At 40.9% G+C, this 16,855-nt stretch overlaps 1 protein-coding gene and 1 long non-coding RNA gene across 5 annotated transcripts in view; one reads left to right on the forward strand and one right to left on the reverse strand.

Moving 5' to 3' along the window:
• Window positions 1–16,855, forward strand: part of MRTFA (myocardin related transcription factor A) — a 140,791-nt gene that overhangs the window by 30,824 nt on the left and 93,112 nt on the right. For both annotated transcript variants that reach the window (XM_037513500.2, XM_054696021.1), the window contains one exon: window positions 2,046–2,307. In XM_037513500.2, coding sequence (XP_037369397.1) covers window positions 2,046–2,307 — 262 coding nt within the window. The remainder of the gene's footprint in view (window positions 1–2,045; window positions 2,308–16,855) is intronic.
• The window catches only part of LOC119247234 (uncharacterized), an 89,225-nt gene that overhangs the window by 27,177 nt on the left and 45,193 nt on the right, over window positions 1–16,855 (reverse strand). The gene's annotated exons all lie outside the window — the stretch shown is intronic.

The following is a 16,855-nucleotide window of genomic DNA, read 5'->3' on the forward strand; positions in this document are numbered from 1 at the left end:
TGTATTTTTTTTTTAAGATTTATTTTTATTTATCTTTGCATACAAGAACTGGGGCATAGGCCAGAGGTTTGGGAGTGGGGGTGTGTGAGAGAGGATTCACCAGATACAGAGTGGGGAGCAGATCAGGTGGATCTACTGAAATACACTGCTGAGGGGAGCAGCAGGCAAGGCAGGAGAAGTCTGCTGTGCCATGTGGGTCACCTCCCTGGCCAGGGATCGAACTCACGCAACGGTGGCTGGTGATAGCTTGATAGAGCTGAGACTTTAACCCCTGTACCCCCAAGGAGGCCCCCTCCAGTCTTTTTTTAATGAGATATATCAACCAGATCTACAGTGAAATTTCAGCATGTAATAGTCTTACATGAAAGTGTAGGTGTGGTCTTTTAAGTTTTTAATACTTTTCTTTATTTTGTGGCTTTGCAACATTTTGTTGCTTCTTCATCTGAAGCAAGTTAAAGTTCTCACTAAGTTTGCAGGGAACTCCTAGGCCCCCTTTTTAGATCAAGAATATCACCGTCTTTACAAAAGAAATATGAGCATGCATTTTTATATTTTACTTAAACTTAACTTGAAACATTTTCTACATTTAAATGCCTTATAAAAGTTATTCTTAATAATGGCATGTAGGGGCCTCCCTGGTGGTGCAAGGGGTTAAGCACTGCACTATGAAGCATTCGCAGCCTCTGCAGCACGAGTTCAATCCCCAGCTGGCCAGGGAGCAACCCACATGATGTAGCAGACCTCTCCTGTCATGCCCGCTGCTCCCCTCAGCAGTGTACTTCAGTCAATCTGCCTGTTCTGTTCTTCACTCTGTCTCGGGTGAATCCTCTCACTCCCCCACATCTCTGACCTGTACCCCAGCTCTTATATACATAAATAAATAAATCTTTAAAAAAATGGCATATAATTCAGTGAGTGTGAATATATTTTTAATTCATTTTACCATTAGTTCCTATGTTGTTGAAAAGTCTTTGAGGTTATATATTTTCTTTGTCATACTTAAAGAGCTTGTTCTGAATGTTGCCAGGTGTTTTGTTTTTAGTGTCCTATTCCTGGTATTGAATTAAATATTGATGTAGATTCAAATTTTGGGGCTAATATTAATCATCAGACAGATATCTCTATATTATGGAATGTAATATTTGGGAATTAATTTCCAGAAGTTATTTTCTTCTCCAGATTATGTTGGTACAATGATACTTTTATATCTTGTAGATGCTCATTAAGTGTTGTTTCTCTTTTTTAAATTTATTTTTAATTGTGCTAATATTTGGATACCCCCATCAAATAGTGCCACCATAGTGTATCCACTACCAAATCACGCATAGGCCACCACCATCATCCATTTTATTTCCTTCCCTCTTTTTTCAAATTTTTAAAAATTCTTTTATAGATTATTTATGCATACCAGAATGTGGGTACAGGCCAGAGGTGTGGGGGGTAAGAGGATTCACCAAAGACAGAGCGGGGAACAGAACAGGCAGACTGACTGAAATACACTGCTGAGGGGAAGCAGCGGAAGAGACAGGAGAGGTCTGCTGTGCCATGTGGGTTGCTCCCTGGCCGGGGATCAAACTTATGCTGCAGAGGCTGTGGTTAGCTTCATAGTTTGTGTAAGGTCTTAACCCCTTGCCCCACCAGGGAGGCCCTTCCTTCCCTCTTTAAGTGTTATTTCTCAAGATACTTCCCCCTAGGTGGAAGGTAACATCTCAGCTGTGTCTCCTTGACCAGCATTTCCTTTATACATTCTTGTGCATGTGTGCTGGTTTTATTTCAGTTAATGTTGTCGCCTTAAGTAATGTAGTTGAAGGCAGTATCCGACTTGAAATCTCATGTATTTCAACTATCATGAAATCTTATGATACTTGGTGAGTATCATAAATAGTAACTTAATAATGATGCTCTCTTACTTTACAAAAGGTTTAAAAAATAAGAGTAACAACCAGAAATATAATTTATAATACTAGTATTCTACATATATATACTCAGTGGAACAGTCTTTTCAGAGTGACATCTACCATCTTTGTTTCTCCTTTCATTTCCAGGTTGCCATCACGAAAGCCAAAGTGGATTTCTCCAGTGTAGTGTGCCTGCCCCCTTCCGTCATTGCTGTGAATGGGCTGGACGGAGGAGGGGCTGGCGAAAATGATGATGAACCAGTGTTGGTGTCCCTGTCTGCGGCACCCAGTCCCCAGAGCGAAGCTGTTGCCAATGAATTGCAGGAGCTCTCCTTGCAGCCCGAGCTGACCCTGGGCCTTCACCCTGGCAGGAATCCCAATTTGCCTCCACTCAGTGAAAGGAAGAATGGTGAGTAGAGACAGAACTGTTTCTTGAATCAGGCTCTTTACAGTGTACCCCAGTTCTTGGATGCATAAATAAATAAATCTTTAAAAAACCAAACAAAACAAATTTCTGAATGTATTTTTAGAAGACTTTGCCAGATCCAGACTTTTTTTGCTCCTTTAGTTTCTCCTGTTGTCATTCCCCCATTTCCAATCTTCTCTCTTGCTTGTAGCTGTTTGGCAGATTGTTTACAAACCGTAAACTTTCCAAACTTTCTTTGTTTAAAAAAAGTCCAATTTGTTATGAAATACTTAAGATTTCCCAAAAAAGTATAAAAAGTAATACAGCGAATAACTGTGTACTCACCTGACTCTTGGACTCTCCATGAATCTCCAGCCAGCCCCAGAGGTAACTGCTACCCCAGGATCTCGTATTTCATTGCCAGCTATTGCTGTGTTGTTTTTTGTTTTTTTGATACAAATGTATTGTTAAGCAATATAGACTATTATTTCTCATTTTAAGCCCATATCTGTCTGTCTAGCTAGCTATCTATGAAAAAGCGATAGTGTATGTATTCTGCAACTTGTTTATAGTTTGGTATTTATTTTCTCGCTGAGTTATTAAAGATAGCTATGATTTCTTCTGCTTTACCATTTATTGAATAGTCTTAATTTTCCCTTATTGACCTTTATTTATTTATTTTTTAAAATATTTATTTATACAAACACTGAGTACAGTCAGAAGCGCGGGAGGGTGAGAGAATTCACCAGAGCCAGAGCGGGGAACAGAACAGACAGACTGACGAAGAAATACACTGCTGAGGGGAGCAGCGGGTGCGACAGGAGAGGTCTGTCATGCCATGTGGGACCGTCACTGGTGGCCAGGGATCGAACTGGAGCTGCAGAGGCTGTGGGCAGCTTCGCAGCCCAGCGCTTAACCGCTGCGCCACCAGGGGAGGCCCCCCTTATTGATCTTTAATGCCAGCTTTTTTCTTTTTCTCTCTGTAGGAGTTAGTTTTTAGACTTTGTTTTGTTTCACTGGTTTTTCATTTGTTTCATACTACGTCATTTTAGTTACTATTACTTAATGAGTAGGCTTGCTATCTGTTAGGATGGGTCCTCTTTTTGCCATTGTTTTGGCAGTTTTTCAGAATTTTTAGAGTCAGCTTGTGAAGTGTTGCCAAAAAAAAAAAAAAAAAGGATTTTTTTGCAAAAAAATTTAAAACAAATAATAAAATAGGAAGGTCTACAATGAATACCTTTATGTCTGCCTCTTCAATACTACTGTTAACATTTTATAATAATTGCTTTATAACGTATCTATCCATTCCTCTGTCCATCAATCCAACTTATTTTTGGGGGTGCATTTCAGAGTGAATAGTAGACACCAATATATTTTTTTGTTTTGTTTTGTTTTTTTTTTATTTTTTTTTTTTTTATAGAGGCATTTTTTATTTTTTGTTTGTTTGTTTGTTTTGTTTATACATGCACTGGGTACAGTCAGAAGCGCGGGAGGGTGAGAGAATTCACCAGAGCCAGAGCAGGGAGCAGAGCAGGCAGAAGGACCGAAGCACACTGCTGAGGGGAGCAGCGGGCGGCAGGAGAGGTCTGCGCGCCATGCGGGACCCTCCTCGGGAGGCCGGGGAGCAACCGGGGATTGAACCGGTGCCGCAGAGGCCGCGGGCAGCTTCGCAACCCAGCGCTCAACCGCTGCGCCACCGGGGAGGCCCAATATATTTTTGTTTTAATGAAGTATACCAATATAGAATAACACAAATTGTTAGTGTCCTTACTGTTATCAGAGTGAATACTCCTGAAGAAATAATACATTCTAGCACCCAGAACCATCCATTTGTGCTTCTTCCCAATCAGTGTTCCTTCTTCCCTGACCAGAGGAAATTGCTATGTTAACCTCTAGCACTGTAGGTCAGTTTTGCTTGTTCTAGACTTTATGTAAATGGAATTAGGCTATATATTTTCCTGGTGGCTTTTATGTTTCTGAAATTCACGTGTTGAATTGTGTATAGATGTAGCTTATTTTCAGTGCTTCATGTCCCTAAAAGGGTAGTTTTGTTAAAAGAGATGCCTGCATAGTCACAGGTGGCAGTCTTGGGAGGAGAGCTGCCTCTGCTGCTTTGCAAAGGGAGAAAGTTGGTGAAGAGAGACATCTGCATAAGCACAGGCATCAGGAGAGCTGCATCTTGTCAGTGCAGAGATTGTGCTGGTGTCTTCTTTGGAAGGGGTTCCTTCCTCCATGGGATTGTTAGCTGCTGTTAAATTAATTATCTCTTGGCTTGGCATCTAAGGATTTTTTCTATATTTGGTTTGACTAGGTCAGTTTGAAAGGACTGGTGATTTTTTTCACAGTGGCCTCAATCTCCATATCCCCACCTCTGGTCTGGTGTATTTTTAAAAAATATTTTCTGACTGTTTGATATTGGGCTATAGCAACAGCAAATCTTTTCAGAATCCTTGTCGCTTTCCTGCATGTTTGCCTTTATTTGGGATATCCTCTCTACCCCCACTCTTCTTGCTCTTAATTGACCTTCAGAATTCTGTTGAGGACTTCCTTTGAGAAGCCCATCTTTTTTTTTTAAAGATTTATTTATTTATGCATACAAGAGCTGGGGTACAAGCCAGAGACGTGGGGTGTGAGAAGATTCACCAGAGACAGAGTGGGGAACAGAACAGGCAGATTGACGGAAATACACTGCTGAGGGGAGCAGCAGGCAAGACAGGGGAGGTCTCCTGCTCCATGTGGGTAGCTCCTGGCCAGGGATCTAACTCGGTGCTGCAGAGGCTGCAGATTGCTTTGTAGTGCGGTGCTTAACCCCTTGTGCCACCAGGGAGGCCCTGAGAAGCCCGTCTTAACTCATATTTAGTGTTAGGTGTTTGCCCGATTGCCCTTTATTATCTTACTTCCTCACTCATGATCCTCAGCAACAAGTGAGCCTTTAAAATGAAATCAGGTGCCTCCCTGGTGGCGCAGCGGTTGAGCACTGGGTTGCGAAGCTGCCCGCAGCCTCTGTAGTGCCGGTTCGATCCCCGGCCAGCCGCCAGGCGAGGGTCCCACATGGCTCACAGACCTCTCCTGCCACCCACTGCTCCTCTCAGCAGTGTGCTTTGTCAGTCTGCCTGCTCTGCTCTCCCCTCTGGCTCTGGTGAATTCTCTCACCCTCCCGCGCTTCTGGCTGTACCCAGTGCTTGTATAAATAAAAAAATAAATCTTAAAAAAAAAAATGAAATCAGATACTGTTAACATTCCTCTCAGAACCCTTCAGCATCTTCTACAAGCCATTTGATGAAATCACAGTTCTCATGATGTGTTTTGGATCCTCTGTGACCTGACTTCTTACCTTTTCCCCCAGCTCCCTTTACTCTGCTTCAGCCACACTGACATTCTTGCTATTCCTTGAACATGTCAGATAAGCTTCTGTCCGAGGGCCTTGGTACTTGCTGTGTGTTCATTGAAATTCTTGCATCAATGTCATTTCCTCGGTGAGGTCTTCCCAGCTTTTTTTATCTGAAATAACTCCTCTCTTTACTCTGTCCTGCTTGGTTTTTCTCCAAACACTCACTCACTGTGATTTGTGTATGTATGTGTATAAATATTTGTGTATGTATATTTTGTCTGTATTTCCCCACCTTGATAGTGTATTTCACAAGGCTGGAAACTTAATTTTGTTGCTGGATGTATACCCAACTCTAGGCTTTTAGTGGGCACCCAAATAAATATTTGTTGAATGCACAGATGAATGGTTTACTGGTTACTCCCACCAGAGGCAAGAATTCTGACTTCTTTTATATTCGTGGTGGGAAATGTAGTAGAAACTCAAGCAGTTTTTCTTTGAGGAAATAGACACTGAAGCTGTGTTTGGTGTCCTTTTCTCATTCTTCTCCTCTCCCCTCCCCTCTTCTCCCCTCCCCTCCCCTCCCTTTACTTCTCCTCCCTTCCCCTCCCCTCCCCTCCCCCACCAGCACACCCCTAGCCTAGACTTCAGCTTATTTATATGCTAAGGGGAAAGAGTCCAGAGGGGAAAGCTGAAGACAAGAGAAAGAGTAACTGATAGAGTAAGGTTCCTGTGGAGACTGCAGATTTGTGAGGCTGGGATCCAAAGGTATTGGCTTTAGCAGGAGTGAGGACCAGCATTCCTCTGGGATGGGAGGAATGGTAGTGTGGGTGATGACAGACGGCAAACAACAAACCTCTCATATCATGGGCAGGAAGTGGAGAAAATTGGTGCTGACAGCTGTGATGGCCTCAGTAGAGAAGGCAGCTGTTGCTGTTGGTGCAGAGGTGGTTGGTGTATCTTCAGCCTTTCTCAGCTCTTTGGTACATAAGTCAACAACTTCTTCCCATTTTGACTACCACCTCTACTCTAACTTTCTCTTCAAGCTCCTGAAAGTAGTTTACAGTCTCTGCCACATTCCAGAGATTCATTGCATTCTGGCTTCTGTCCTTACCCTTCTCCAGAAACAACTATTGTCAGTCATTAGTGTTCTTTTGTTGTAGGTCAGATAGGCGCTTTTTATCCTGCTTAACCTCTTGCCCACATTTGACATGGTAGACCACTCCCTCCGACCTGCTTCTTTTCCTCCCCTGACATTGTCTGTGACATTACTGTTTCCTGCCTTTTCAAACTCTTTCTGTCCACACCCTTTTCTGCTCAAAGCCTTTGCTGTCTTTCTCTGCCTACCTATTAAACTTCTTTACTCTTCAGTGTTCAGCCCGAGGGCTTCTTTACTTCTTACTCTATCTTTACCTTGAGTGACTTTCCTTAGCACTTTGGCTTTGACCACCATCTGATATATTGGTTTCTGTTCAGTCCTCTCCCTTGAGCTCCATACTCATGCTTGACTATCCGTTAACACCTTCTTTGCATGTGCCGCAGACTCGCAGACTCGGTATGTTCAGAGTTAACTCATCTTACTTGCAGTTCCTCCTAAATACTCTGTTATAATAATCTGCTCCTCCCTCCACCCAAACTAGGAGGTTGTCTTGTTTTCTTCCTAAATGAAAACTTTAGGAGTTTTAGGGGCCTCCCTGATGGCGCAGGGTTTAAAGACAGCGCTGTCAAGCTATCTGCAGCCACTGCAGCATGAGTTCGATCCCTGCTAGGAAGCCAGGCCACATGGTGAAGCAGACCTCTCCTATCTCGCCTGTTGCTGCCCTCAGCAGTCTATTTCAGTTAGTCCACCTGTTCTGCTTTCCACTCGCTGGTGAATCCTCTCACCTACCACACCTCTGGCCTACACCCCAGTTTTTGTATGCATAAATAAATAAACCTAAAAAAAAAAAAGAAAACTAGGAGTTTTATTAGATAAAGTGTAGGAAAAAGAAAATATAAGTTCCCTCACAATTATATAATTCAATGGTAGTCAATAGCAACAGTTAATACATTTGCATATTTATTTGTTTGTTTTTAGATACACATAGTGTATAAGTTATTTTCCTGTAATATTGTTTCATGAGATTTCTTATTCAACAGTCTTAGAAAACATTTTTTCTCTGCTTGATATTTGAATTGTGTATATACAACAGATAGCGAGTCTTCTATCATAAAAAACTTACATCTGTGGGTTTTGTTTTTTTTTTTTATGTTATACATAATACTGCAGTAGACATCTTAGTATATAAGTCTTGGTGCAAATAGCTGTAATACAAATCCCAGAAGTGAAGACAAGCTTTAAATTTGTGAAGTCAGTATTTCCACATTATCCTCTTACAAGATTATAGCATGCTATTGTTGGAAGTAATTTTTTATTCCATTTCCTTTCTACCCCCTTATTTCTTCCCAGTCATCACTAGAAATGCAACAGAATTTTTGATTATTGTACTCTGCAACTTTACTGAATTCGTTTAGTTTTAGTAAGTTTTCTTTTGGTGGAGTTTTTACTTTTTTCTGTATATAACATGCGTCTGCAAATAGTGACAGTTTTACTTCTTTCTTTCTAGTTTGTGTGCTATTTTCTCCTGTCTAATTGCTTTGGCTCGTTCTCCTAATATTATTTTGAATGAAAGTGGTGAGAGCAAACTTCTTGTCTTGTTCCTACTCTTAAGCAGAAAAGCTTTAAGTTTTTTTTTAAATTTAATTTATTTATGCATACAAGAACTGGGGTACAGGTCAGAGGTGTGGGGGGTGATAGGATTCATCAGAGACAGAGTGGGGAACAGAACAGGCAGATTGACTGGAGTACACTGCTGAGGGGAGCAGCGGGCGTGTCAGGAGAGGTCTGCTGCGCCATGTGGATAGCTCCCTGGCTGGGGATCGAAGTCTTATTGCAGTGCCTGCGGATAGCTTCATAAGTTGCATCCTAACCCCTTGCGCCACTAGGGAGGCCCTCAGCTTTTTGAGTTGAGTGTGACGTTAGCTATAGACCTGTCTAATATGGCCTTTACTTTGTTTTGTTCCTTCTTTATCTGCTTTGTTGAGTTTTCTCACAAATGGATGTTGAAATTTTCAAATGATTTTTCTGTATCTGTTGAGATGATCAGGTGATTTTTTTTTATCATGTGATTTTTGCCCTTCATTTTGTTGCTGTGGTTTATCACATTAACAGATTTACAGATGTTGAACTATCCTTGCATCCCTGAAATAAATTCTACCTGATTATATTGTGTGATGCTTTTAGTGTTGAATTCGGTTTGCTATTATTTTGCTGAGGATTGTTTCCTTTTTTATTCCATCCAGCAGCCATTAGGTGATGGTCTGGACAGGGGCGATATTGTTAGTGTCTAGTTGTATGACTTTCCTGGTCTTAATGGGATCATCTCTTTATATACCACAATGGTGACTTTTCCTGTCAAAAGGAAAGAAAGACTGGATGCAAATGTGAGAACATCATTATGGTATTTTTACACTAGGTCTCTTTGCACTGTTATTTGTAGGGAGGTAAAGAGCAGAAATGTAAAATCCTGGGAAGATTATGAAATTGGAAAGTCTGTTCAAGAGCAGAATAAATTCTGGAGTTAGAAGGAGGTGCCTTGTCATGGGTGGTGTGCTGTCTGTTTAAAGGGTGCAGTGAGGTATTTACTTTCAGATCTGTTTCATTGAAGAACATATCTTACATAGAATTTCAGTAAATTAACAAGAGTCCCTAGGAGGCCTCCCTTGTGGTGCAAGGGGTTAAGTCTCAGCATTATGAAGCTATCAGCAGCCACTGCAGTGTGAGTTCAATCCCTGGCCAGGGAGCTCACCCACATGGCACAACAGACCTCTCCTGTCTCGCCTGCTGCTCCCCGCAGCAGTGTATTTCAGTGGATCCACCTCTTTTCTCCCCACTCTGTCTCTGGTGAATCTTCTCACCCTCTTGCCCTGTACCTTTGTCCTATACCCTAGTTCTTGTATGCATAAATAAATAAAATCTTAAAAAAAAAGAACAACAATAGTCCCTACAGAGTAGCAGGCAGGTAAGATCTTGATGCCTTTACCTCCCACACAGAGGGAGTTGGAGCCCTAATGAAAGGGAGGTGCCTTTTGTTAGCTCAGCCCTTAGTCACCTAATTGGAAAAAGTTGTTAGAGCAGTTTCAAGCTTTATTTTTTTTTCTTTTTCATTTTTTTATTTTAACATTTATCATTTTTCACTTTTTTTTAGACAATATTTGCTTCCCCCCACCCCCTCAGATTGAGTCCCCATAGAATCTCCTTCCCTAAGGCACCCGTGCACCATCACCACAGTCCCCTGTGCTCCTCCCTCCCTCCCTCCCTCTTACCTCTCTCCCTCCTCCACCCCTGCAGGATGTCTCTGGTTTATAATTGTCTGTTTTTGCTTTGTTGTGTTTTGTACTATTATTTTTTTTTATACTGATGTCTTACTTGGTTTCCCTATATTCCTGTTATAAGTGAAACCATCTGATATTTTTCTTTTTCCTTCTGGCTTATTTCACTGAGTATAATTCCTTCTAGCTCCATCCATGTTGCTGCGAATGACATGAGTTTATCTTTTTTTTTTTTTTTTAAAGTTTTATTTATTTATTTGTTTGTTTGTTTTGTTTATACATGCACTGGGTACAGTCAGAAGCGTGGGAGGGTGAGAGAATTCACCAGAGCCAGAGCGGGGAGCAGAGCAGGCAGAAGGACTGAAGTACACTGCTGAGGGGAGCAGCGGGTGGCAAGAGAGGTCTGCGCGCCATGTGGGACCCTCCTCCGGTGGCCTGGGAGCAGCCGGGGATCGAACCAGCACCACAGAGGCCACGGGCAGCTTTCGCAACCCAGCGCTCAACCGCTGCGCCACCGGGGAGGCCCCAGTTTATCTTTTTTGATTGCTGAATAATATTCCATTGTGTGTATGTGCCACATCTTCTTGATCCAGTCATCTATTTTCGAGCATTTGGGTTGTTTCCAGGTTTTACCTATTGTAAATAGTGCTACAATAAACATAGGGGTACCGGTTTTCTTTTGAATCATGGTTTTTGTGTCCTTTGGATAGATCCCTAGGGGTGGAATTGCCGGATTGTATGGTAGCTTCATTTTTAGTAGACTGAGGAACCTTCAGACAGCTTTCCACAGTGGTTGGACCAGTTTGCACTCCCACCAGCAATGTAGGGGAGTTCCTTTTTTGCCACATCCTCGCCAACATTTGTTGTTGCTTGTTTTTTTTTTGATATGTGCCATTCTTACTGGTGTAAGGTGGTGTCTCAGTGTGGTTTTGATTTGCATTTCCCTGATTATAAGGGATGTTGAACATTTTTTTCATATGCCCGTTGGCCATTTGCATTTCCTCTATGGAGAAATGTCTTTTGAGTTTTTCTGCCCATTTCTTGACTGGATTGTTTATTTTGTTTTTGTTGAGCCGTGTGAGTCAAGCTGTATTTTAAAATATTATTTCTCTGTCTTCTTCTAGGTTGAACATTTAGGTCTAAAAACTGAAATTAATCTACCTATGTTTCCTGTCCAGCATGGGTTTGGAGAAGTCTGGGAAAATCTCTTGCATGATCTGGCCCCAACCCCATTAACTCTAGCCAGCGAAATTCTGGAACACATTGAATGACTGTATCATAATGGAAAATTTAGGTTTTACTTTGCTTCTTCCTTTAATGACACAGTGCTCTTTGGCTGCCTTTTCCTTATATATCTACCCCTTCTTCATACTAATCTGATATCAATCTTTCACATGTGAATGTGTTTTAGGACTAAGACTGCATAGACCGATTTTAAGATCTTCCAGTATGGGAGCTGAAATACTGTTTGCTGCTTTTCCTCATGACAAATATATTGCATTTCAGTAATCTTACAGGCTTTTGTGGGCATACCTAGGAATTTTGCCATTCGTATTTCTCTACTTTGTCCTCCTTATTCCCTAGACATCCCCACCCAACTTTTCCCCTAGATAATGATCCTGCACTTCTGTGTGTTCTGAATAATGAATCCTAACTTGGCTATTAATTTGTACAAGAACTTTTTAATGACTTAAAGTTTGCATTTTGATGTGGCTCTCATTACTGAGAATATACCTTTCTCCAACTAAGGATTGAATAAATAAAAACTTGAAATATAATCCACAAAATTTTATATCTACACCTATAGAAACCTTCATTTCTGAATCACAGATTATTCATGATCCAACAGATTTGAACATACTTGGAGAACAGTGTGACTGAGCATCTATAAAGCTGAGAAAGCTTCTTACACTAATCACCTACCCCCATGAAATTAGATTGATAATATGTATTTTATCATTCAGTTCTTTTTCTTGGGGGGAGAGGTACTATAGCATATATACAAATAAGTGCATAAATGATATGATGGTTTATAGAATAACCATAAAGCAAAGAGCCGTGTGATCACTTCTCTATTTAGCAGGTCATTGTGAGCCCCAAGGAAGCCTCCCATATGCTTAATGCTAATCCAGTCGTCTCTCCTTCCTAGGAGTAATTGCTATTCTGACTTCTTGAAAAAATTGTTTTACCAACTAGATATTTATTCCTATAGTTTAGTTCAAGTTTATATGAATGACATGATTCTGTATTGTCTTTTGCTCTCTATATATGATATTCTCTCATGTATATATATATTTTTTAAAGATTTATTTACTTATTTATACAAGCACTGGGTACAGTCAGAAGCGCGGGAGGGTGAGAGAATTCACCAGAGCAGGAAACAGAACAGGCAGACTGACGAAATACACTGCTGAGGGGAGCAGCGGGGGGCAGGAGAGATCTGCGCGCCATGTGGACCCTCGCCCAGGGATCGAACCTGTGCTGCAGAGGCTTGCGGGCAGCTTTGCAACCCAGCGCTCAACCGCTGCACCACCGGGGAGGCCCTCATGTGTATAGTTTTAATTCACGCATTTTCATTACTGTATAATGGATGCTGCCATGAAAACTTATTCTAGAATTTAAAAAATTCTTCTGCTGGCAAACATTTGGGTTGTTTCCAGGTTTAGGCTGTTACAGTGTTGCTATAAACATTCTTCATGTATCCTGGTATTAGGGTATATGCATATATACATGAGAATGCAAATTCCTATAATACATATAGTAACAGGAAAATTTTCAATAATTACTAAACTCTTTTCCAGAGTGGTTGTGTTATAGGACAGGGAGAGGGGCAGCCCAAACCCCCGCAAACCTGCCTATTCTACATGGGTTCTGCCATCCGCCGCATCAACACAAAACATAGGAGACTTTAATGGGAAGGAACTTTAATAAAAGTAGGAAACAATACAGGTAAGGCAAAGAATCTAGTTTCTAAATGAAGCATCCAGAGTTACCCGTCCCCTCGTGGGTAAAAGTCCATCCAAATGGGATTGGCCCAGAACAAGGCCCCAAAGCCTGCTACAAGTCTAAAGCATTTTCCAGTGGGGACCCACAGAAAAGGGTCACAAACAACTGGACAAGCCTGGAAGGAAAAGAGCAAAATCAACATCAAGATAAAAGCTGCCATTGTCACCTCCCCACAGGTCTCACCCACATCTGTGTCACCCAGTCCACAACCAAAAGACAAGCGCAGTTTCTTCACGTGTCTCTAGGCTCCATGTGCCTCCTCCAGGTCTCCTGGCTCCATCCTGCTTCCCTCCTCAGTCTCTTCTGCAGCTTCTCCTCTTCCTGCTCAGCTCCACCCTCCCCTGGGTGGGGCAGGGAACCTGGAACTTCCCCCTTTCCTGGGGACCACCCTGTTACAGTTGTACCAGTTTATATACCCTCCAGCAGTTTATGAAAGTTCCTGTTGCTCCATATCCTTGCTAACATTCAGAATCATTTGATTTTTTTTTTTTTCAGAATCATTTGATTTTTAATGTTTGAACCACCCTGTTAGTGGTTATATAAAGGGGTAAAGGTATCTTACAGTGATTTTTATTTTACTATTTTCTGATGAGGTTAAATACCTTTTCTAATGTTTATTGGCTGTGTGGATTTCTTTTGTGACATGCCTACTGAAATCTTTCGCCTATTTTTTTCTACTATATCTTTTTCTTGTTGACTGATAAGAATTCTCCATACATTTTGAATACTAGCTTGTTTTGCTTAAATGTGTCACGGCTATCATCTCTGTTATTTTTCATTCTCTTCGTGGTATCTTTTGATTAAGAATTTCTAAGTTTATAGCAACAACAAATGTTGGCAAGGATGTGTTGAAAAACGAACTCTCCTACATGGCTGGTGGGAGTGGCAACTGGTCCAACCACTATGGAAAGTTGTGTGGAGGTTCCTCAGGCTAAAAATGGAGCTACCATATGATCCAGTATCCACTTCTAGGGATCTACCCAAAGGACACAAAAACATTGATTCAAAAGAAAACCTGTACCCCTATGTTTATTGCAGCACTATTTATAATAGGTAATACCTGGCAGCAACCCAAATGCCCAAAAATAGACGACTGGATCAAGAAGATGTGGTATATATACACAATGGAATACTATTCAGCAATCAAAAAAAGATAAACTAATGCCATTTGCAGCAACATGGATGGAGCTAGAAGGCATTATGCTCAGTGAAATAAGTCAGAAGGAAAAAGAAAAATATCGGATGGTTTCACTTATAGGAGAAATATAGGGGAACCAAAGAAGACATCAGGGAAAAAAATAATAAAAAACAACACAACAAAAGAAAAACAGACAGCTGTAATCCAGAGACATTCTGCAGGGAAGGGGGATAAAAAAAGAAAATTTTTAAGTTTAATATAATTGATTTGTGAGTGTTGTGTCTTAATGAGACTAAGGTAAGGCCCAATTCCCAAATGAATTATCATTTACTGAAAATATTCTTTCCCCCCTACTGACCAGCAGGTACCTTTTTCATATATCTTGGACTTGCCCATGTGGGACTGTGTTTCTGAACTCACTCTTTGCTTCCATTGGTCTGCTTGTCTGTGTCTGCACCGTACCTCGTAACTTAACATAATGTCTGTTACCTGGGAGAAGTAGCTTTTCCCTCCTTTTTCTAAGAGTCCCTGTTTTTGGCTTCCTGGTTCTCTGCATTTCAATATGAATTTTGAAATCACTGTGTGATTTTGATTGGGATTGCATTAAATGTGTAAACCAATTTGGGAAGAGTTATCATCTTTAGAATATTGTACTGCGAACATGGTATACTTCTCCATTTACTTAGATTTTCTGTTCGATCTCCCAGTGAGGTTGTATAATTTTCTCTGTGGTCGTCATACACATCTTTTGTTAGCTTTGTTTTAAGAGGTTTCATATATTGTAATGCTGTTATAATGCTACCTTTTTAAAAAAATTATTTTCTAGCTGTTGTTGCTAATCCCAAATATTTTTCTGAAATAAATAATGTACAGTTTGTATGTATCTATTACTGCTATGCTGGGTGGAATAGGAAATTATGTAAAAAGAACTAAGCTGGAGAGAATGAAAGTGAAAAGTACACATTTATTCCCCTTTCATAGGCTTTTCTCCTTTGTAAAAAACTTGGGAAGTACTCATTTGTTTTCCACATGTGTAGCCTGTGGGAGAAAGGGCTGATAATGTAATTTTTTCCTGTAAGGGAACGTGCTGTATCCTTTCATGCTGTAGTGTTGCACAGGAGGTGCTAGTTAATTGCTGGAGAAGTAAAAATTTTGAGTGGGCAGTTCTTATCCACATTACATTATTTTCTTGGAAAAAGGAAAGAGATTTGTTTTATGTTTCTCTGGAAGCCTGGTTGTCAAGGATTTTCTAGATGAGATCTCCCAGTCACTGTGAAAATGCCCAAATCTTAAGAATATCTCATTTAAGGTGAGTGTGTGTGTGCATGCATGTATGTGTGGATTTGGTCAGGAAAGACCTCTTGAGGACCAGACAAGTGGTGGCAGCCATACAAGAGGGAAAGTCCACACCAAGGCCAGGGGCAGGGAATGGGGAAGGGGACTGGGGGCAGACAAAGGTTATTGACAGAAACTTGGCACAGAAGGAGAATACTAATATGTCAGTACAGCTGGGAGGTGGGGGGCGGGGTAGGAGGGAGTGAGGTGAAATAAATAAGTCAGGGGCCAAGTCACCCAGGCCTTTGTATGCCTCATTAAGAATTGAGGTTCTTGGGAAATACATTGTCCCCATCCATTCTGAAGTGTCTCATGGATTTATACCTCTGTCAGCCCTGTATGAGCAACTGGGATCATGCGCTAGCTCTGACAGTCTCATTTCTAAAAGGCTTCGCTAATATGATAGATGAGATGTTTTCACTTAAATTTGCATGTCTTTGATTACTAGTGAGGAATGAGCTTTCTCCAAATGTTTGTTGCCAGTAAATGTTTTGTTGTTTTTTGACCAGTTAATTTCCTTGCCCCTGAAAGCTTTAACATTCTTTCACAAGTATTCTAGAAACAGACTGATAACCCTCATCATCAATTTGAAGTTTCTTTTCTGTCTGTCACTTAGTACTCAGAATAAAGGTCTGCGGTCAAGACCAATTTTCTTTTGGCTTTGTTGTTTTATGATTCATGGGTATGTAAATCTGTGGAATTGGGAATTCAAGAAGATAAACGTGGGTACATACCTTAATTAGAACCAGTTCAATTAACCTTCCTCTAAAAAGCCAAGTTTCAGCGTGCAGACCTCTCCTGCTGCCCGCTGCTCCCCTCAGCAGTGTATTTCCTCACTCTGCCTGTTCTGCTCTCTGCTCTGGCTCTGGTGAATTCTCTCACCCTCCTGTGCTTCTGACTGTACCCAGTGCTTGTATAAATAAATAAATAAATCTTTAAAAAATAAATAAAAAGCCAAGTCTCTTGCAGCCAGAACTAATTGCTGCTGCTTTTATATTTGTTTAGCTCATTGTTCATACTCTTATTTAGTAATTTATTTTACCATTTTTACAAAAATTGTTGGTGACAGATTTTCTACCCCACTTCATTATATAACCCTTAAGGGCAGAGCCCTGTCAGTCTGCTTGATCCTTGTCTTTGTGCCCCCTTTGGTACTGACACTGCATAATGACAATATTTCAGGTGTTTGATATGAACACATTGGTTGTTTATATTTATGGTTATCATAGTCCTTACCATTTATTATACTTTGGAATCAGTTGAAAATACAGTGTTCATCTATCCTGAGGCCAAGGACTAGCATACCTGTGGTGATATGAGTTCCTCCAGGCTTGCAGGCCTTGACTGGGTTTTTCATTAGTAATAGGTTGTGG

Source organism: Talpa occidentalis, unplaced genomic scaffold (genome assembly GCF_014898055.3).
Source record: "Talpa occidentalis isolate TD23 unplaced genomic scaffold, MPIMG_talOcc4v2.1 talOcc4.16, whole genome shotgun sequence".
NCBI lineage: Eukaryota > Metazoa > Chordata > Mammalia > Eulipotyphla > Talpidae > Talpa > Talpa occidentalis.